This window comes from Jaculus jaculus, chromosome 8, assembly GCF_020740685.1.
Source record: "Jaculus jaculus isolate mJacJac1 chromosome 8, mJacJac1.mat.Y.cur, whole genome shotgun sequence".
Taxonomy (NCBI): domain Eukaryota; kingdom Metazoa; phylum Chordata; class Mammalia; order Rodentia; family Dipodidae; genus Jaculus; species Jaculus jaculus.
Window position 1 is genome coordinate 113,695,929 of NC_059109.1, and position 22,048 is coordinate 113,717,976.

The 22,048-nt window shown below is 46.6% G+C and overlaps 1 protein-coding gene across 3 annotated transcripts in view; it reads right to left on the minus strand.

Moving 5' to 3' along the window:
• Window positions 1-4,635: 4,635 nt before the first annotated feature.
• The window catches only part of Ggt7 (gamma-glutamyltransferase 7), a 28,483-nt gene continuing 11,070 nt past the window's right edge, over window positions 4,636-22,048 (minus strand). For 2 of the 3 annotated variants that reach the window (XM_004668109.3, XM_045156703.1), the window contains exons 5-15: window positions 21,045-21,112; window positions 20,774-20,847; window positions 20,243-20,439; window positions 19,154-19,241; window positions 17,332-17,459; window positions 17,069-17,157; window positions 14,435-14,584; window positions 14,224-14,341; window positions 13,153-13,290; window positions 10,429-10,528; window positions 4,636-5,293 (exon numbers count right to left, since the gene is read on the minus strand). In XM_004668109.3, coding sequence (XP_004668166.1) covers window positions 5,130-5,293; window positions 10,429-10,528; window positions 13,153-13,290; window positions 14,224-14,341; window positions 14,435-14,584; window positions 17,069-17,157; window positions 17,332-17,459; window positions 19,154-19,241; window positions 20,243-20,439; window positions 20,774-20,847; window positions 21,045-21,112 — 1,314 coding nt within the window. In that variant the 3' untranslated portion in view covers window positions 4,636-5,129. The remainder of the gene's footprint in view (window positions 5,294-10,428; window positions 10,529-13,152; window positions 13,291-14,223; window positions 14,342-14,434; window positions 14,585-17,068; window positions 17,158-17,331; window positions 17,460-19,153; window positions 19,242-20,242; window positions 20,440-20,773; window positions 20,848-21,044; window positions 21,113-22,048) is intronic. The other variant, XM_045156704.1, reaches the window with a different exon arrangement.

Consider the following 22,048-nt stretch of genomic DNA (forward strand, 5'->3'; position numbering starts at 1 on the left):
AATTAATTTATTTGACAGAAAAATGGAGGGAGAGAGAGAGAGAGAGAATGGTGGTGCCAGGGCCTTCAGCCACTGCAAAGGAACTCCAGACACATGTGCCCCCTTGTACATCTGGCTAATGTCAGTCCTGGATAATTGAACCTGGGTCCTTTGGCTTTGTAGGCAAACACCTTAACCACTAAGCCATCTCTCCAACCCTACAAACTCAATTTTAATAGTATCTGAATCAATGGGGTTGTGGTAGTCTGGTTCGCATTGCTGGTAGAAATCACCCAACTGAGAGCATCTTCTGGGAAAAAGAGGTTTATTTTGGCTTGCAGGTTTGAGGGGAAGCTCCACGATGGCAGGGGGAAACGATGGAATGAGCAGAGGGTGGACATCACCCCATGGCCAACATAAGGTGGACAATAGCAACAGGAGAATGTGCCAAACACTGGCATGGGGAAACTGTCTATAACATGCATAAGCCCACCCCCAACAATACACTCCCTCCAGGAGATGTTAATTCCCAAATGTCCATCAGCTGGGAACCTAGCATTCAGAACACCTAAGTTTATGGGGGACACCGGAATCAAACCACCACAGGGATGATATCAAACTACCAAATTCTGCTCCTGACCCCCAATAGACTCATGACCATCTCAAACTGCAAACTGTATTCAGTCCCACTTCAAAGGTCCCCGTAGTTTTTAGTAACTTACGATTGTTCCAAAGTCCCAAGTCTCATTTGAGATTTAAGACTATCTCTTAATAGTGAGTCCTATAAAATCAAACAAGTTACATACTCCTATATATAATGGCAGAGAGTAAACATTTCCTTTGCTATAAGGCATAACAAGGAAAGGCTGGACCACTGTAAACTCAACAACCATTAGGCAAACATCAAACATCTGCAGTTCAAGTTTGATATATACAACCAGTGACTGACAGTTTCTGAATTTTCCAATTCAACTCTTCTAGTGGGGCTGAGTAGCCAAGGAAAACTTCCAACCCAGGCCATCCCAGTGCTCCATGGTAGCCCTTGCAGAGCCCTGGTATATACAAAGCATCTTCAGGTCTCCATTGCAAATATCAGCCTGCCTTCCAATGGCTTCACTGGTCTTTTTATCAGGGTCATCAATGCCCTGCTTCTTATGCCATGTCTCAGCAGCAGCTCCTGGAACTGTGTGCACTTCATGAACTACTCCACAGATTTTTCATGCTTTCAAATCAATGCCAGATGTGCAAGACATGACATGTTGTTAATTAAGGGACAAAATAAACCATGACCTTGAAGAGCAAGTTCCTTCCATTCAGTCATTCCCTTTAAAAGAGTTTGCATTTCTTGCAGATTAAAACTACATTGAGATTCCATCTCACTCCTGTCAGATTGGCTACCATCATGAAAAGCAAATGACCATAAGAGGAACACTTCTACACTGTTGGTGGGAATACAATCTGGTCCAGCCATTGTGGGAATCAGTGTGGAGGTTCCTAAGACAGCTAAAAATAGATCTACCATATGACCCAGCTATAGCACTCCTAGGCATATATCCTAAGGACTCATCTCATTACCTTAGAGATACTTGCTCAATCATGTTTAAGACTGCTCAATTCACAGTATCTGGGAAGTGGAACCAGCCTAGATGTCCCTCAACTGATGAGTGGATAATGAAGATATGGCACATTTATACAATGGAGTTCTACTCAGTGGTAAAGAAAAATGAAGTTATGAAATTTGCAGGAAAATAGATGGATCTGGAAAGGATTATACTAAGTAAGGTAACCCAGGCCCAGAAAGCCAAATGTCACATATTGTCTCTCATATGTGGATCCTAGCTACAGATGACTGGGCTTCTGTGTGAGAAGGAAAAACTCAGCAGCAGAAGCCAGTAAGCTAGAAAAGAGATATAAAGGGAAGAGAAAGGAAGGGAGAGGGTTACTTAATAGGATGGTATTGTATGTATGTAAGTAGAAGAATAGATTAATGAGGGTGGAAAGGCCCAAAATGAGGTAAGAGGAAGAGATTGAGTAAAGAAAAGGTGGAGGGAGGGCTAATCAAAATCTAAGAGGATGTAAATAAATCATATGGAATCCTACTTTTTTGGACAATGGAACACTCGGGAGCCATAGATTGTTGCTAGAAAATTTTCAGTGGCAGGGATGGGATACCTTCCAGTGAGTTGTTGGCCAGGGAGGTCACTGATGCCCCCAAAACATTATAGGCCATTGACGAGGCCCTTGGTTTCCTACCAGGAATAGATGGTAAGACCCTATTGCTGAAGACTCCACATACTTAGGCTGCAAGGCCACTGAGAAATCCTGCTGGAGCTGAGCTGATAACCTCCTCCATGTAGACCAGCTGACAGAAAGCTGGAAGAAGCCATTCTGCATGCAGTTCAATAGGAAAGAGAGAAATCACCAGGGAAGATATTCAACAGTGGACACTGAAGGCCTTATATTTGGACTGCCGGGCCAAATGAGCCAACAGGTACAATAGTGGCATGTCTATCATGGTGGAAACCAACTGCTCTCTAATTGGACTGGAGGCCTGCTCCATGGGAGGGAAAGTGGTGCAAGCCTATGCCAATCCATTTGCAGTGGCCAGAGACCATGGCACACCCATACACACTTGCAAATAAATTTCTAAAAACGTCTTTATTTATTTATTTGCAAGCAGAGAGAGAGCAAGGAGGGAGAGAATGGGTGTGACAGAGTCTTTATCCACTGCAAATGACCTCTAGATGCATGTGCCACTGTGTATCTGGTTTCACATGGGGAATTGAACCTGGGTCGTTAGGCTTCGCAGATAAGTCTTAACTGCTGAGTCATCTCTCTGACTTATCAAATTTTAAAAAGTTATTAAAGAGCTTGTTTGCAAAGCCTGCTGGCCTGGGTCCAATTCCCCAGCACCCACGCAAAGCCAGATGCAAAAAGTGGTGCATCAGACTGGAGAGATGATTTAGCACTTAAGGTGTTTGCCTGCCAAGCCAAAGGACCTCTGTTCAATTCCCCAGAACCCATGGAAGCCAGATACACAAGGGGGTGCAGGTATCTGGAGTTCATTTGCAGTGGCTGGAGGTGCTGGTGCACCCATTCTCTTTCTCTCTCTCAAATAAATAAATTTTTTTAAATATATTTTTTTAAATTTTTTATTTATTTGAGAGCGACAGACACAGAGAGAAAGACAGAGGGAGAGAGAGAGAGTGGGCGCGCCAGGGCTTCCAGCCTCTGCAAACGAACTCCAGACGCGTGCACCCCCTTGTGCATCTGGCTAACGTGGGACCTGGGGAACCGAGCCTCGAACCGGGGTCCTTAGGCTTCACAGGCAAGCGCTTAACCGCTAAGCCATCTCTCCAGCCCATCAAATAAATAAATAAATAAATTTTTTAAAAAGTGGTGCATGTGTGTGGTGTTGGTTTGCAGTGGCATGAGACTACTATGGCCCCTCACACAAATAAATAAAAATTTTTAAATTCTTTTAAAAATTATTATTATAGTTATTATTATTATTTTGTTTTTTGAGGTAGGGTTTCACTCTAGCCCAGGCTGACCTGGAAGTCACTCTGTAGTTTCAGAGTGGCCTTGAAGTCACAGCAATCCTCCTACCTCTGCCTCCCAAGTGCTGGGATTAAAGGTGTGAGCCACCACACCTTGCCCTTTTAATTTTTAAAAATTCTATTTTGGGTCTGGGGAAATGGTTTAGTGTTTAAGGCATTTGCCTGTGAAGCCTACGGATTCCAGTTTGATTCCCCAAGGATCCATGTTAGCCAGATGCTTATTATGGACCTGGAGAATTCAATCTGGGTCCTTAAGCTTTGCAGGCAAGCACCTTAACTGCTAAGCTATCGCTCCAGCCCTTAAAATTCTTTTTTTTTTTAAAGTTTTTTAATTTTTATTAACATTTTCCATGATTATTAAAAAATATCCCATGGTTATTCCCTCCCTCCCCCCTGACACTTTCCCCTTTGAAATTCCATTCTCCATCATATTACCCCCCCATCTCAATCATTGTACTTACATATATACAATATCAACCTATTAAGTACCCTCTTAAAATTCTTTTTAAAAACTGACTTAAGGGCTGGAGATACTGCTTAGCGGTTAAGGCGCTTGTCTGCAAAGCCAAAGGATCCAGGTTCAATTCCCTAGTATACACGTAAAGCCAGATGTACAAGGTGGCTGTAGAAACCAGCACACCAATTTTCTCTCTTTTCCCTCTCTTTCTTTCTTTCTCAAGTAAATAAAAATAAAATATATTTTTTTTAAAACTGACTTAAGGGCTGAGGAGATGGCTTAGTGGTCTCTGGGAGACAGGTCTTGAGGTTTATAGGCTGGCCTTGTCCTTTCTCTGCTCCCTGATCTGCTCAGATGTGAGCCAACTCCCATTGCAATAACCATGAGCTATCTTGTCTGCCACAATGGACTGTATCCCTTTAAAACTGAGAACCAAGAGAACTCTTTCTTCCCTTACCAGGCCATCTTGTCAGGTACTTTATCACAGCCATGAGGAAAAAATAGCAGATACATCAGTCAAACATAAATCAAACAAGAGCCATGGTTAAGCAATATTCTTTCTTTAATTCTTCTTTGCAAATGGAGCCCCTGAGCTGGTGCCCACCCCCATCCCTACCCTATACCCTGGGGAACCCAAATGCAAGGTCCCTGCCTCAACCTGGTAGAAGGAGAGGATTATCCCTCCCCATGATGGCCCAGTTAAAAAAAAAAAATCCTAGTAATTTAAGAAATGAGGCAGGGTACAAGAGAAGGGAAATGGAAGACAAGGTCCAGGTCAGACCAGTCTGGAGATGCTGGGGTTGTGAGACCCTTGTGAAGGGTTTGCAAGCACATCCCTAAGCTCAGGGACAGCATGGCTGATACAGGAGAGGAGACAGACAGACAGACAGAGAGACAATCTGACTCCTCAAGGTCCTGCCTGCCTGGTTGTGGATACTAACATCACAGCCACCAGCACAGGCCTCTTGATGGAGAATTTTCCAGTTACTCTGGGATAGGGTTTGCTAAGCATCCCCTCTGGCCTCTGATCTGAGGCATCCTTGGGGTCCCCCTGAGACCAAACCTGGGAGAAAGAGGGACTCTGGGAACATGCAAATATGGGTGGAGCAGTTACCCCGCCCCACCCCACAGCTCTACAGGATGGTGGCACCAGCTGCATCTGGGCTCCGAGGGTCCTTCACACCGATGATGAAGTTGTTGGTTCTCCGACTGCCATGGACCCAGGATAAGACATCCACCTTCTCCACGTGATGACCCCTGGCTTCCAGAAACTCAATCTCTTCCTCTGTGAATTCACCTGAAAACCATCCCCCCAACATACAGGTATTTAGTGATCGGAACACTGGCGCAGGAACCCTACAATCAGACTTGAGGTATGGTCTTTCCACCACCAATGGCTTGTTTAGCCTTAGAAAAATTGCCTTATTTCTCTGAGCCTTGGTGTCCTCTTGCACAGAATAGGGGTTATAAGGGAACAGAGGTTGTTGAAGGGATTAAAGAAGATGATGTATAGGAAACACTGAGCTTAGAGCCTTACACAAAGTAAACAATTAATAATGAGTAGTCACTTTTTTTTTTTTGAGGCAGTATCTCACTCTGTAGTCCACTCTAGCCTTGAATTCACGGTGATACTGCTAACTCAGCCTCTTAAATGCTGGGATTAAAGGTGTGTGACACCACACCTGGTCAACAGTCACTTAAAATTTTTTTTAAATTTTTGTTTATTTTTACTTATTTATTTGAGAGCAAGAGACAGAGAAAGAGGCAGAGAGAGAGAGAGAGAAAGAGAGAGAGAATGGGCACACCAGGGCCTCCAGCCACTGCAAATGAACTCCAGATGTGTGCGCCCCCTTGTGCATCTGGCTAACGTGGGTCCTTGGGAATCAAGCCTCGAACTAGGGTCCTTAGGCTTCCCAGGCAAGCACTTAATTGCTAAGCCATCGCTCCAGCCCGCCAAAAAATTTAAAAACATATTTTATTGGGGCTGGGGAAATGGCTTAGCGGTTAAGGCGTTTGCCTGAGAAGCCTAAGGACCCCAGTTTGATTCCCCAGGACCCACATAAGCCAGATGCATGAAGGGGTGCATGTTTCTGGAGTTCGTTTGCAGTGGCTAGAGGCCCTGTAGTGCCCACTCTGTCTTTCTCTGTGCCTCTTCCTCTCAGTCTCTCTCTCTAATAAATAAATAAATAAAATATATTTTTTAAAGCCAGGTGTGGTGGCACACTCCTTTAATCCCAGCCCTTGGGAAGCAGAGGTAGGAGGATCACTGTGAGTTTGAGGCCACCTTGAGAATACAGAGTGAATTCCAGGTCAGCCTGGGCTAGAGTGAGACCCTACCTCGAAAAACCAAAAATAAGTAAATAAATAAATAAAATAAAATGAAATAAAAAATACATATATTATTTATTTGAGAGAAATTGATAGATAGTGTGAGAGAATGGGCATGCCAGGGCCTCTAACCACTGGAAATGAACTCCAAATGCATGTGCCACCCATGGGTATTGCGGAATTGAACATTGGTCCTTAGGCTTTGCAGGCAAGTGTCTTAACCACTAAGCCATCTCTCCAGCCCATCAGTCTTTTTTTTTTTTTTTTTAAATTTTCAAGGTAGGGTCTCACTCTAGCTCAGGCTGGCCTGGAATTCACTATATAGTGTCAGGGTGGCCTCGAACTCTCGGCAATCCTCCCACCTTTGCCTCCCCAGTACTGGGATTAAAGGCGTGCACCACCACCCTACTTTGAAAAACCAAAAGAAAAAAAAAATCTGGGCATGGTAACACATGCCTTTAATCCCAGCACTTGGCAGGAAGCAGAGGTAGGGGGATCATCATTAGTTGGAGGTCACCTGAGACTATGTAGTGAATGGCATGTCAGCCTGGGCTAGAGCAAGAACCAACCTTGAAAAGCCAAAAGGTAAAAGAAAAGCTGGGCGTGGTGGCCCTCTTCACACAGTAGCCAAATGGGATCCTTTCGCCCACTTAAAACCCTCCAGCAGTATTTTTTTTTGAGGTAGGGTCTCACTCTAACCCAGGCTGACCATGGAATTCACCATGTAGTCTCAGGCTGGCCTCAAACTCATAGCAATTGATCCTCCTACCTCTGCCTCCAGAGTGCTAGAATTAAAGGCGTACACTACCATGCCCGGCTCTCCAGCAGTTGTAATGAATCTTAGAATACCATCATGTGAGACCCCACTCCCCCTAGATCCTTCTGAACTCTTTCTATTCTCCTTGCTGCAGATTGAGCTCAGATGGTTGCAGGCCCTTGTGCTTGTGCAGCAAGTGCTCTTACCCCCTGAGCCCTCTCCCCGGCCCCTATTTACTTGTTTATTTATGGGGTGTTATGTGTGTGTGTGTGCATGTGTGAGTCCAGGTGTGTGAGAGCCATGGCATTCGTGTGAAGGTCAGAGGACAACTTGCAGATGAGTCTTCAAATCCCACCTCATTTGAGGCAGGGTCTCTTGCTGTTCAGTGCTCTCTGTTCCTGAGAGTTTGGAAAATCCTCCTGTCTCTACCTCCCTTCTGCCAGTGGGAGCACTGGGATTCCAGAAGCCTACCACATCTTCCAGTTTAAAAAAAAAAAATGATAGGAGAGAAATGGAAAGCTGGACAGCGAGAGACCGAGAGACAGAAAGGGTGGGAGAAAATGGGCACTCCAGAGACTCCAGCCACTGCAAATGAACTCCAGACACATGTGCCACCTTGTGCATCTGGCTTACATGGGTCCTGGGAAAGTGAACCTGGATCCTTTGGCTTCGCAGGCAAGCGCCTTAACTGCTAAGCCATCTCTCCAGCCCTCTCCCAGCTTTTACATGGGTGGGTAGAGGGAGTCTGGGAGCCAAACTCAGATACTCAGAATTGTACAACAAACACTTCATCCACTGAGCCATCTTCCCAGACCAAATATTTGACCTTTAAATATCTATTTGTGGCAAATGTTGCCCTCTTCCCAATCGTGATTATAAGATTTACTTTTAGGGCTGGAGAGATGCCTCAGTGGTTAAGGTGCTTGCCTTTGAAGCCTAAAGACCCAAGTGTGATTCCCTAGCACCCACATAAAGCCAGATGCATAAAGTGGTGCACACATCTAGAGTTTTGTTTGTAGTTGCTGGAGGCCCTGGTGCGCCAATTCTCTCTTCTCTCCTGTCTCTCCCCCTGCTGGGTGTGGTGGCGCACGCCTCTAATCCCAGTACTTGGGAGGCAGAGGTAGGAGCATCCCTTTGAGTTTGAGGCCAGCCTGAGACTCCATAGTGAATTACAGGTTAGCCTGAGCTAGAGTAAGACCTTACCTTGAAAAAAAAAAAAAAAAGGAAGAAGAAGAATGATTTTGAGCTAGAGAGATGGCTTAGTGGTTAAGGAAGCTTGCTGTAAAGTCTAACAATGCTGGTTCAATTCCCCAGTGCCCACATAAAGCCAGATGCACAAAGTGGCATATGCGTCTGGAGTTCATTTGCAGTGGCTAGAGGCTCTGGCATGTCCATTCTCTGCATTGCTTTCTGTCTCTTTCTGCTTTTAAATAAATAAATACACACACACATACATACATACATAAATATTTTGAAAAGATTTCTTTTTAAAAATATTGTTTATTTATTTGAGGGAGAGACATAGAGACAGAGAGAGTAACTATGGGTGCACCAGGGCCTTCTGCCTTTGCAAATTTATTCCAGATAAATGTATGTACTGCTTTGTGCATCTGGCCTTATGTGGGTACTGGGGAATGGAACCTGGGCCATCAGGCTTTGCAAGCAAGTGCCTTTAGCCACTGAGTCATCTTTCCAGCTCAAGATTTACTTTTATAATACATCTAGGAAGAAAGAGAAGGAGGAAAGAAAGAAAGAAAGAAAGAAAGAAAGAAAGAAAGAAAGAAAGAAAGAAAGAAAGAGTGCAAGAGAGAACGTATTGCCTCATAGGCACTTGCCCACAAAGCCTAGTAAGCTGGGTCCATCCCCAGGACCCATATAAAGCCAGATGCACAGTGGCACATGCATCTGGAGTTCATTTATAGTCGCTAGAAGCCCTGGAGCACCCATATTCTCTCTCTTCTTGGAAATAAACAAAAATATTCTAAAAAAAGAAGAAGCCCATGTATAAAGATGCATTATGTACATAATGATTTTGATGGTGTCTAAATGTGACAAAAGCCACAAAGGTGCTGGATACATTCAGAACTTTTGGAAACAGTTGGCTGCTCTCTAAATCATTCTATTTTGAGTTTTTCCCAGGCTGTTCCTCCTATCCAGAAAGTCATTTACCTCCATGTGCCAAATTCCCACTCCTACTTCAAGGCCCAGCTAATCGTGGCTTCCTTCTCCACAAAGCCTCCCAAAGCCACTTAGCCACTTCCTGGTAGACCACTAACTAGTGTAGAACCTCTGTGAGATTCCTGACCGCAAAACAGAAATGATATTGATGAGGCAGGGTCTGTATCTCAATCAATTCCACATCTTCTTCGAATTAGCATAGTATTTTGTTATAATGAAAATAACTTAAAAGTGAAAACACTTTCCTATTTCTAAAATTAAGCTGGGTCCAAAATTAAGCCCCTGTTATTATTATTATTATTATTGGTTTTTCGAGGTAGGGTCTGACTCTAGCCCAGGCTGACCTGGAATTCACTATGGAGTCTCGAACTCACAGTAGTCCTCCTACCTCTGCCTCCCGAGTGCTGGGATTAAAGGCGTGCGCCACCACGCCCGGCAAGCCCCTGTTAATTCTTACAGGCAACCCCATGCTGTCACTACAAACCTGTAAGACCCATGATCTGGTCCCTTCTTGCCTCTCTGATCTCATGTAATTCTCTCACCTTGGTCTTCTTTTTATTCCTCATAAACAAGAAGCCCAGTCCTGCTCTGAGTTCTCCGCACTCATTCCCTTGGTCTAAGAAGCTCTGCCCCAGTTCTGTGCATGGTGGGCATTTTCTCACTCTTCAGCGCTCAACTTAGATGTTACCAAAGCAAAGCCTTTCCCCACCCTTGTCAGTCCTATTACATCACCCTGCTTTAATGCTCAGCTGAGTTCTCATGTTGCTATTTCATATTTCTTTCATCATTTTCCTGTCTGCTTACGAACACAGTAACCCTAGTACCCAGGAAGAGGTTAAGGCTGGTCATACAGCAAGTGTTCAACACAAACTGCTGAATGAAGGTTTGCAGGATGAACATCTGTATCTTATTTTACACACAAGAAAACCGTGTCTCAGAGATGAGACATGGATTTTCCAAGGCCACAAACCAGAACATGGTAAGATAGTTCCAATCCCCCAAGTCTTTCATTGCTCCAACAGGAATGTGTGTGTGGGGGGGGGAGGGGTGGGCACCTAAATCTTCACAAAAAGGAAGCGGAGTACTGGCCAACGCCAAGGAAACCTGGGAGGAGCCCCTTCCTCCATCTCACCCTGGCCCCACCCTGTAGGAGTCTGCTGCGCACTCACTGTCCACCTGCAGCAGGTTGGACTGCAGGTCTGGGTGCAGGCGTCCTCGGGCCAAGCTGTCACTCAGGTTCCGGTTCAAGGTCAGAACATTCAGTAGAACCTGTGGGGAGGCAAAAGGGCAAAGCAATCAGAGCTGCTCCTGGGAGATAGTTCAAGTCTCCCCACCTCATCCTTGGTTCAGACTCTTCAGTCTTTAGAATGCACACACCAAGTGTCATTTGAGTTTCTCAATAGCCCGTGGAAAGACAAGTAGGACTGTGAAAACTGTTCCCATTTCACAGAGGAGGAAACTGAGGTCCAGAGAGAGAATGTGACTTCCTTTGAACTTTAAGGAATTGGTACCAGTCTTCCCTAATGTAGCCCAGTGCTCTCTTCCCTTCTTTCTGGACAAAGGAGGTTGTTAAAACAGTTGGAGGTGGGGCTGGAGAGATGGCTTAGCGGATAAGCGCTTGCCTGTGAAGCCTAAGGACCCTGGTTCGAGGCTCGGTTCCCCAGGTCCCACGTTAGCCAGATGCACAAGGGGCGCACGCGTCTGGAGTTCGTTTGCAGAGGCTAGAAGCCCTGGCGCGCCCATTCTCTCTCTCTCCCTCTATCTGTCTTTCTCTCTGTGTCTGTCGCCCTCAAATAAATAAATGAATAAAAATTAAAAAAAAGAAGTTGGGTGAAGTTCCTTCAGCTAGCAGGCAAGAAGTTCAGTTCCAGAGGTGACAACTCCTAACCACTAAACTGAATAATCCACATTATTCCCTAAACTACCTCCAACTGTTTTTTTTTTTAATTTTTTATTTATTTATTTGAGAGTGACAGACACAGAGAGAAAGACAGATAGAGGGAGAGAGAGAGAGAATGGGCGCGCCAGGGATTCCAGCCTCTGCAAACGAACTCCAGACACGTGCGCCCCCTTGTGCATCTGGCTAACGTGGGACCTGGGGAACCGAGCCTCGAACCGGGGTCCTTAGGCTTCACAGGCAAGCGCTTACCCGCTAAGCCATCTCTCCAGCCCAATTGACCCAACTTCTTAATCTCTCTGTGCTTCCATACCTCTTGTTTCCTTATTCATAAATAGAAATAAGCAGCCCTCTCTGAGTTGGGAGGTTAAAAGGGCTGATACACACCTGTGTCCAGCACTCAGTAAGAATTCTATGCTGTTAGCTATTGTTATTGTTATTATTCATTTATTTATTTTGGTTTTTCAAGGTAGGGTCTCATTCTAGCTCAGGCTGACCTGGAAATCACTACGTAGTTTCAGGGTGGCCTAGAACTCACGGTGATCCTCTTACCTCTGCCTCCTGAGTGCTGGGATCAAAGGTGTGCACCATGCCCAGCTTATTATGAATATTTTAATTCAGATAAGGATACTACAGCTCAGAGAGGTTCAGTGAGTTCCTCAGCAACATACAAGTGGAAGTGGACAACACCTAGGCTGTATAACTAAGTGAAGTCAAATTCCGAAGTGAGCTCTTCACTTGCCAAAATATGTGCCCAGTACATATGTCAGGGGCTCAAGACAGTCACAGAACTGTCTTGAGGTATTCTGGACAGTAGCAGGTCTGTCCTTTCAAAATAAGACCTGAGGGACTGGAGAGATTGCTTAGTGGTTAAGGCACTTGTCTGTGAAGCTCAGGGGCCCAGTTCAATTCCCCAGAACCCACATAGAGCCAGACGCACAAGATGGCACATGTGTCTACAGTTTGTTTGCAGTGGCTGGAGGTGGTGGCACACCCATTCTCTCCCTATCTGCCTCTTTCTCTCTCTCCAATAAATAAATAAATAAATAAATAAATAAATAAATAAATAAATAAATTTTTAAAAAGGTTTATCAAGCTAGGCGTGGTGGCGCACACCTTTAATCCTAGCACTCAGGAGGCAGAGGTAGGAGGATTGCCATGAGTTCGAGGCCACCCTGAGACTGCACAGTGAATTCCAGGTCAGCCTGAGGTAGAGTGAGACCCTACCTCAAAAAAAAAAAAAAAAAAAAAAAAAAAAGACCCTAGAGGCTGGAGAGATTGTTCAGTGGTTAAAGTGCTAGCTTGCAAAGCCTAATGGCCTGGCTTCAATTTCCCCAATATTCACTTAAAGCCAGATGCACAAAGTGGGCATGCATCCAACACAAGCTTGGCAGAAGGCTCTGATGGTGCACCCATTCTCTCTTTCCTTGCAAATTAATAATAAGTTAAATTAAAAAAAAACAACAGCCTGGTGTGGTGGTGTACTTGGGAGGTAGAGGTAGAAGGATCGCCATGAGTTCAAGGCCACCCTAAGACTACATAGTGAATTCCAGATCAGCCCGAGCTAGAGTGAGACCTGCCTTGAAAAGAAAAAAAAAAAAAAAAAAAAAAAAGAGAGAGAGAGAGAACTGCTTGTCCATTCAGATGCAGGGTAGAGGGATGGGACTTGAGGCAGACAGAACACACAGTCCAGGTGCTAAATTGCTTTTTGATTCTACTGGTTCTGCAATTTTCCCTCTCTGCTATTTGGGAAGCCAAGAGGCCTTAGGACCCCGTTTTCACTGAGAAGCTCACCATAGCACATTTGTGCCCAGTATGGGCCCAACAAACACAAAGCAATACAGCTCATGTTTGCTGTATGAGGGGTATAAAAACAATATATTGTTTTTACAATACTGTGACAACATATGATAACGTGAGATAATGTGAGGCATCCGTAACCCAGGTCACAACTTGGCTCCTGGCTGCAAAAGGCCCAGAACGTGGGACATCTCACCTGGGTCAGGCCACTGAGGCCACGGGCAGCTCCGTTGGCTCCCAGAGCGAGGTAGGTCCCACAGAGCCCCTCTGCTGGTCGGACTACAGTGGGCAGCAGGAAAGACAGTGGCCGTTTCCCAGGCTGCACGGAGTTCTCCTATGGCCAGAGGGCCGAGATGATGAGGGAGATATGGGATGAGGTTAAGTCAGGAAAAGAGCCACTGGACCGCCCATCCCACCTTTCTCCCTCTTCTACAGGGTTCACATGTTCCGCTCCTGGGAGACAGGTCAACAATTACTGTCTGTGAAAAGAGCAGTGACAGCGGGGTGTGGTGGCACACGCCTTTAATCCCAGCACGCAGGAGGCAGAGGCAGGAGGACCACCATGAGTTCAAGGCCAGCCTGGGAGTACAGAGTGAGTGCCTGGACTGGACTAGAGTGAGACCTTACCTTAGAAAAATAAATAAATAAAAGGAGAGAGCAGCGTCCCTGGATATATCATGGAAAGGAGTGAGAAGTGGATCCATTGAGGCTGCTATGAGGTAGGAAAGGACTAAGTCAAAAAAGATGGCCATGGGAGGAACGGTAGAGTCCCCACTGGACCATCCATGTGTCACACCGAAGTTCTTTGGTATCCAGACAAGGTGTGAGCCCCATCAGCCCAGCGTTATGCCGTCCTTTAATCCTAGCACTTGGGAGGCTGAGGTAGGAGGATCACTGTGAGTTTGAGGCCACCCTGAGACTACACAGTAAATTCCAGCTCAGCCGAGGCTAGAGCAAGGCCTACCTTGAAAAACAAAATACAACATACAAAAAAAAGGGACAATATGCTCACTGTACACTTGAAGGAAAGAAGGCCCACAGAGGTGGCAAAACTTCCCGTAGGTCATACTAAGACTGTGACAGAATTGGACAAGAGTTCATTAATCCCACCAGTCTCCCTGCTCCAGACTTAGCAGGGCCAAGGATGCAGTGGGCATCTTATTTCCATATAACAGAAGTTCTTAAAGGAAATAAGGAGGGAGGAGCAGCCAAACTTCTATCCCACCTAGCCTCGGGGTCTTCAGGGAAGGAGAGAAGCAAACCCTACCAGGCTGGGTGCCGAGTGGTTAGCGGTCCTATTGGGCCAGGAGAAGTCCAGCATTTGGCTGTTGAGCAGGATCCCCGAGGGGGTGATGAGGCCACTGCCAAAGGGCCGGTTTAGGGAGCTGAGGAGAGACGTGGAGTCAGGTGAGCCCTGTGGCCGTCTTCACCTCTCCCCAGCCCCTCCTTGCCTGCTGGTTCCAATGAACCCCTGTTACCTGACCACGGCGACAATGAAGTCATCAGGGCCCATGATCAGCACCTGGGCAGCTGTGGGAGCCCCATCCAGCTCATAGACAGGCAGGAGTGGGGCAGGGGCTGCCTGAGAGTCGTTGATGTGGCCCCGGAAGTAGGCGGCCTCCACCTTGCTGAAAAGGGGGTGAAGAATGAAATACGCCAAGCCCTCATTACATTCCCTGTACCTGCGATGTTTGTTTGGGCAGTTATTGATTAAACCTGCCCTCTCCCCTCGACTATTAGGCCTACGAAGGCTTAGCACACAGGAAATGTCCAGGCACAGTGGCACCTACCTTTAGTTTTAGCATGCAGAAGCCTGAAGTAGGAGGATCACTGTGAGTTTGAGGCCAGCCTGGATTAGAGTTCCAGGTCAGCCTAGGCTACAGTAAGACCCTGCCTCAAAAAAACAAACAAAAGCAACAACAAAAAAAGAAAACTTGCAGCTGGGCATGGTGGCACACACCTTTAACTCCAGCACTAGGGAGACAGAGGTAGGAGGATCACATTGAGTTGGAGGCTACCCTGAAACTACAGTGAATCCCAGGTCAGCCTGGACTAGAGCTAGACCTGACCTAAGGAAAAAAAAAATCAAAACTAGGAAATTGCCCAGGAAATAATTATCTCTTCTCATCCACATAGTGTTAACATAAAAAATCAGTTACTTGGCTCTACTGTATTTTTTTAAAATATTTTATTTATTTATTTATTTATTTGACAGAAAGAGGCAGATAGACAGAATGGGGCACTCCAAGGCCTCCAGTGACTGCAAGCTCCAGACGTATGTGCCACATTATGTATCTGGCTGACTTGGATATTGGGGAATTGAACCTGGACCCTTAGGCTTTGAAGGCAAGTGCTTTAACCATTAAGCCACCTCCCCAGCACTCTACTTTCTTTAAAAAAGTTATTTCTTTTTGTTTATTTACTTATTTGAGAGAGAATATGGGTACACCATGACCTCTTGCTACTGCAAACAAATTCTAGATGCATGTGCTACTTTGTGCATCTGGCTTTATGTGGGTACTAGAGAATAGCCCAGGCCATTAGGCTTTGCAAGAAAGCGTGTTTAACCACTGTTGGCTCTACTTTCTATAAAAGTGCCTTGGAGCTGGGCATGGTAGCACATGCCTATAATCCCAGCACTCAGGAGGCAGAGGTAGGAGGTGAGTTTGAGGCCAGCCTGGGGCTACAGAGTGAGTTCAGCCTGGGCTAGAGTAAGACCCTATCTTGGAAACCAACCCCCCAAAAAGAAGTGAAAGAGATAGAGGGAGAAAAAATGACTTAGAGCCCAATGGATGCTCTGAAAATACTTTTTGAATAAATTAACTTGATCCCTTTAACATGACGTTTGTACGTTAGAACTAAAATGCATTATGAGTATAGTTGCAGGGCTGGAGAGATGGCTTAGCAGTTAAGTGCTTGCCTGTGAAGCCTAAGGGCCCCAGTTTGAGGCTCGATTCCCCAGGACCCACGTTAACCAGATGCACAAGGGGGCGCTCGCGTCTGGAGTTCGTTTGCAGTGGCTGGAAGCCCTGGTACGTCCATTTTCTCTCTCTCTGCCTCTTTCTCTGTCTGTCGCTCTCAAATAAATAAATAAAAATAAACAAAAAAATTTTTCTTTAAAAAGGAGTATAGTTGCACACTGCAGAAGAGGGCTCGGAAAGGAAGTCAGAGCTGCAGAGTGGGAAGAAGTATTCTGAAGTGTTGTCTCCCGGCCCCGACAGAGGCTGACTGGTGCGTCCATCACCCACAGTGAATACCAATAACCTCACTGAGGAGGACCCTTTGTGGAAGGGGGGTGGGTAGGAGAGAGGAAAATGAGTATAACCTAGTGGAAATATGACCATTAGACAATATGCTCATCTGATAAAGTTCTCACTTTTAAAATGGGTGGGGGGATGGAGAGATGGCTCAGCGGTTAAAGGTGCTTGCTTTAAAGCCTCATGGCTTTGGCTCGATTCCCCAGCACCCACATAAAGCCACATGCACAAAAGTGGTGCCTGCAACAATTGGAATTCATTTGCAGGAGCAAGAGGTCCTGGAACACCCATTCCTCCCTACTTTCTCTCTGCTTACAACATATATATGTATGTATGTAATAAAAGAAAGGTCTGATGTTGACACCCCCCCCCAAAAAAAAAAGAGAGTGTAGTTAGAGCTGGATGTGATGTTTCTTGCTTGCAATCCCAGCATTCAGGAGGCTGAGGCAGGAGGATTATGAATTCTGGCTCAGACTAGACTACCTAGAGCTCCAGCATGTGTCTGGAGTTTGATTGCAGTGGCTGGAGGCCCTGGTGAGCCAATTTTCTCACTCTCCTAAATTAAAAAAAAAGGCCAGTCTATTGGGCTTGCCTCAAAAACAAACAAACAAACAAAACAAAACAACAAACAGCAACAAAACGTGAACAGCTGGGTCCAGATAGATCAGGTACCCTGCTAAGATGAAGAAACAGTGACATGGAGCAGACAGGAAAGGTAAAATGTGAGCAGAGGGATCTGGTGTCACAGTGCCGGTTGCATTAATCTGAGATGAACCTGAAACTTTATGAGATTTTCTGATTTCCCCCCCACCCCCAAGGTCTCTGCAGCACTTGGGGTCCATCCCTAGCACCCACCTGAGCATGTCGTCCATGCTCTCAGTTATGGTGGAATCGTAGGCAGGATCTCCCAATCTGCTGGCCAAGGCCAAGGCAATCTTCAGGGTCTGGAAACATAGCAGGGATGGGAAGAGGCTGCTGGGCCCCTCCCACATCCCCACTCAGAGGATCCTCGCATACAAGGAAACTCAAAAGGTGTTGTAGTACTGCTCTAAGAAGGCACTACATCTCCCCCTCCCCAGTATCCCCAGATCCACGTGAGGTCGACAGGTAGGCCTTACCTCTGCTATCCAGTGAAGAGCCTGTTCACGGGATACCAGGCTGGTAAGATTGAAGCCCTCCAGGATGTTGAGAGCACTGATGAGGGCAGGGCCTGTGTGCGGGGGTGGGGGGCTGAGAACCAGGTGGCCTGGAAGGACGGGGAATGAATGGATGGCAGGAGATGGGTCACCTTCACATCCCACATCTAGTCTGCACGCCCCGCCAGCTCACACACACCGAACACCCTCATCAAATGAGGAAATGGAAGCACTGTGAGTTCATAGGGACCCACTCAGGTTCACATGCTAAGTCAAAGGCAAGGCCAGGACTTGAGTCCAGACATGGGTCTTCAGTTTTTTCTATCACAAGAGGAAACTAAGACTGACGAGGGCTGTACTGTGCTCACCTAGGCAGCACAGACACTAAAATTGGAAGGGGGCTGTGGCCTGCTGAGAGACACATTACAAGCCATTGGTAAAACAGGGATAGGTGACCAAATGTCCATATATTCCTAGTACCCCCAGGATACTGCCCAAGGCCCCAGTGGTCTCACTTAACCCGAAACCTCTTGGCAACAGCAGTCTCTTCTTCCTACTCTGTTATTTGGATATTAAATGAATAATGACACATAGCACTGACATTAAGTACTTAACTCTTTTAATCACCCTTATTCTACAGGGGCAGAAATGGAAGCACAAGAAACAACTGGACCCAGGTTATAGGAGATGACGGGCCCAGGTTATAGGAAAACCCAGAGTGGTCAAAGTACTGGATTGCTGAGACAACTCAGGCTAGGAAGGGAAAATGGATAATCTAATAGACACTCATTCCTGCCTATGGTCAAGACAGCTGCCTAGGTTATGTCATCGAATTCTCATAGGCACCCTGAGATGTGGACACTATTACTGCCACCATTATTTTTATTTATTTATTTAATTTTGGGTTTTTTTTTTGAGGTAGGGTCTCACTCTAGCTCAGGCTGACCTGGAATTCACAATGTAGTCTCAGGGTGGCCTCGAACTCACAGCGATCCTCCTACCTCTGCCTCCCGAGTGCTGGGATTAAAGGAAACTGTCTCCATGACCATCATAAAGAGTTCAGTCTAGGGCTGGAGAGATGGCTTAGCAGTTAAGCGCTCGCCTGTGAAGCCTAAGGACCCCAGTTCGAGGCTCGGTTCCCCAGGTCCCACGTTAGCCAGATGCACAAGGGGGCGCACGCGTCTGGAGTTCGTTTGCAGAGGCTGGAAGCCTTGGCGCGCCCATTCTCTCTCTCTCCCTCTATCTGTCTTTCTCTCTGTGCCTGTCGCTCTCAAATAAATAAATAAAAATTTTAAAAAAAATTTAAAAAAAATTTAAAAAAAGAAAAGTTACTACTTTAAAAAAAAAAAAAAAGAGTTCAGTCTACACTCAGGTTTAGATGGGATTCGGTCCGACAAATTTGTCAACACAGAACCCAATCAAGGAAACCTACGAGACTAGGTATAGCTCAATAATGGAGCACTTGTCCTAAATGCAAAGCTCGGGGCTCAATTCTCAAAACAAGTAACAACAAAAACAACCCATAAAACAGAAGAAAAACTTATGTACAGAATCCCCAATTTGCAGGTTTGAGCCTTTGGCTACAGATTTGCCCCCATATCTTAAACACTTGGGATAACTAATCCCATGGCTACTTCAGACAATGGGCTGGCTCTGATTTGCTTTAACAGTTGGCTGCCCAGGCAACTCATTGCCTCAGTGTCTCTCCTGTGAAATGGGAAGGAGTTTCCAAGTCAAAAGGATGTGGCCATGGACTGGGAGCTTTTCCTGAGTGGGAGACCCTGGGAGCTGGGGGAGAGGTCACCTCTGTACACTCCACACACAGGCTTCTCCACGAGGGCACTGTAGTTACTGAAGTCCTCTTCAGTTATGACACCCCCTGCACGCTGAGCCTAGAGGCAAAAAAACAATAAAGAACAACCACCACCCAGGCTAGAGAGATGGATTAGCAGTTAAGATGCTTGACTGCAAAGCCTAAGAATCCAAGTTCGATTCCCTAGTACCCATGTAAGCCAGATGCACAAGGTGGCACATGTGTCTGGAGTTTGTTTGCAGCAGCTGGAGCTGATGTGCCCATTCTCTCTCTCTCTGCCTCTTTCTCTCTTTTTCAAATAAATAAATAAAAATAAAATATTAAAAAGTGACCACCCACCACCATGAACATATGGGCTTGGCATATGAGATATATATATATATACATGTGTCTATAACAGACAGATCAACTGTTTATAACTTTTGTCCTTAACACCCATTGGCCTGATTTCTGTTGCCAGGGGTTAATTTTTCTTATTCTATAATTTCAAATAAATATAGTTAGAAACTACACAGAAAGAAAGGCAGGGCCCAGGTATGGTGGCGCATGTCTTTAATCCCAGCATGGGGAGGGAGTAGAAAGAAAACCAAGTCATGGGCTGGAGAGATGGCTTAGCGGTTAGGCGCTTGCCTGTGAAGCCTAAGGACCCCAGTTCAAGGCTCGATTCCCCAGGACCCACGTTAGCCGAATGCACAAGGGGGCGCACGCGTCTGGAGTACATTTGCAGTGGCTGGAGGCCCTGGTGTACCCATTCTCTCTCTCTCTCTCTCTCTCTCTGCCTTTTTCTCTCTCGGTCTGTCGCTCTTAAATAAATAAATAAATAAAATAAACAAACTCTTACTATGAAATAAAGTTAAGAAAATAATAAAGGTGTCTGCAGTATTAAACATTTAAAAAAAAGAAAAAGAAAGACCACCAAGTCAGCCTGGGCTAGAGAGTGGAGAACATGCTTCAAGACACCCCCACACACACACCACCACCACCGAAAGTGAAAGAAAGAAGGCGGGGAAAAGATAAAGGAGGAAAGAGCGTGTTCTTGTGGTGGGGTCCTTGGGCATGTGCCACCTCGGTCATGCTTACCTCGGCCACCATCTCCAGGGTGAGGTTGCCACCATTGTAGAAGGCCGCCGGGCCAGAGACGCCAAGAGTGTTCAGCACCTCGGCCAGGTCCGGCCGGCGCAGCAGGGAGCCGGGCAGGGGTGGGTGGCCCAGTGGCAGGAAGGTCTCCAGGAAGCGCTCAGATGCATTGGGAGGCAGCTGCTCTGCCAAGGCGCGGGCTGCGGGCAGGGACAGGAGGCTGGGCAAGGGATGCCTGGGCTGGACCGGATGGCTGAGACGCGCAATAGGTGAGGTGAATGAGGACTGAGTGACTGACCCTAAGTGCTCTGGGCCCCCCAGGAGCCTGTTATAGGGGAGCCAGGGATACATACAGGTTCTTCCTAGATCCTCTCATTAGAGAGCCGCTTCCAGGTGAGGGTGGGATGGGAAAAGGAAGAAGTGTGAAGAGCAAGTTGGGAGTTCCTCTTTGGCTTGGGTCCCAAATCTCAAAGGCCTCCCATCAACTTTGTACCTCTAACCCCCACCCCACCCCGAATCCCAGGCCCCACTGACCTAGATCATGGGTCACGTTGAAGCCTTCTTGGGCCACAGCAGCTGCGAAGGCCAGGGCTTGGGACCATGGCAGCCTGAGGGGGCCGGAGAGCAGGGGGTGGAGGAGGTCCTGGGGGGAGGAGGAGGGGTTCTGGGGGGAGGGGGGTTCCTGGGAAGGAGAATCCTGGCAAGGGAAGGGGAGTTGGGAAGGAAAGAATCCAGGAGGGCTGGAGAAGGCCACCCCAGGAGCGATGCAGGCAGGGGCCACTGGTCTCCGAGGGAAGGTCTTTACCTGCCATAGAGCTGGTGAGCTTCGTGAAGCCCTTTCACCATTCCGGGGACCCCAACCAAGAGCCCAGGCTGGGCGAGGCGGGCAGGCGAGGGAGAGAGGAGACCAGGTCACTGGAAGGAGGGGGCTGGGCTGAACTCCTCAGAGCCCCAAGCCAGGGATGGCTGGCACAGGGGAGAGATACAAGGCCAAGTATCCCAGGGGAGGGACAAGCTTCTTCTAGGAGGTGCCTACCTCTCCCATGCCCCTGATTTCCTACATTCAAATATCGAAAGTCCTTTACTTCATGTAGTAGAGGGGATTTAATAAATGAAGCACTCCCTTTCAAGAGGCAGGACAGAGTCTGGATAAAATTCATTTACAAGCCAGGTGTGGTGGCGCACGTCTTTAATCCCAGGCAGAGGCAGGAGGATCACTGTGAGTGCAAGGGTTAGGCAGCCCTGTGACTACATAGTGAATTCCAGGTCAGCCTGGGTGTCTAGAGTGAGATTCTACCTTGAAAAAAGAAAAATTCTTTTTTTTTATAAAGGAAAATTTCTTTCTTTTTCTTTTTATTTTTAATTTTTTTAATTTATTTTTTATTTATTTGAGAGCGACAGACAGAGAGAAAGACAGATAGAGGGAGAGAGAGAGAATGGGCGCGCCAGGGCTTCCAGCCTCTGCAAACGAACTCCAGACGCGTGCGCCCCCTTGTGCATCTGGCTAACGTGGGACCTGGGGAACTGAGCCTCGAACCGGGGTCCTTAGGCTTCACAGGCAAGCGCTTAACCGCTAGGCCATCTCTCCAGCCCTCTTTTTATTTTTTTAAAATTCTTTTTTAATTGATATATTACACATCTGGATAGCAGCTCTACTTGTCTTTTAAAATGATGGGCAGGGCTGGAGAGATGGCTTAGGGTTAAGCGCTTGCCTGTGAAGCCTAAGGACCCCAGTTCAAGGCTCGATTCCCCAGGAGCCACGTTAACCAGATGCACAAGGGGGCGCACGCGTCTGGAGTTTGTTTGCAG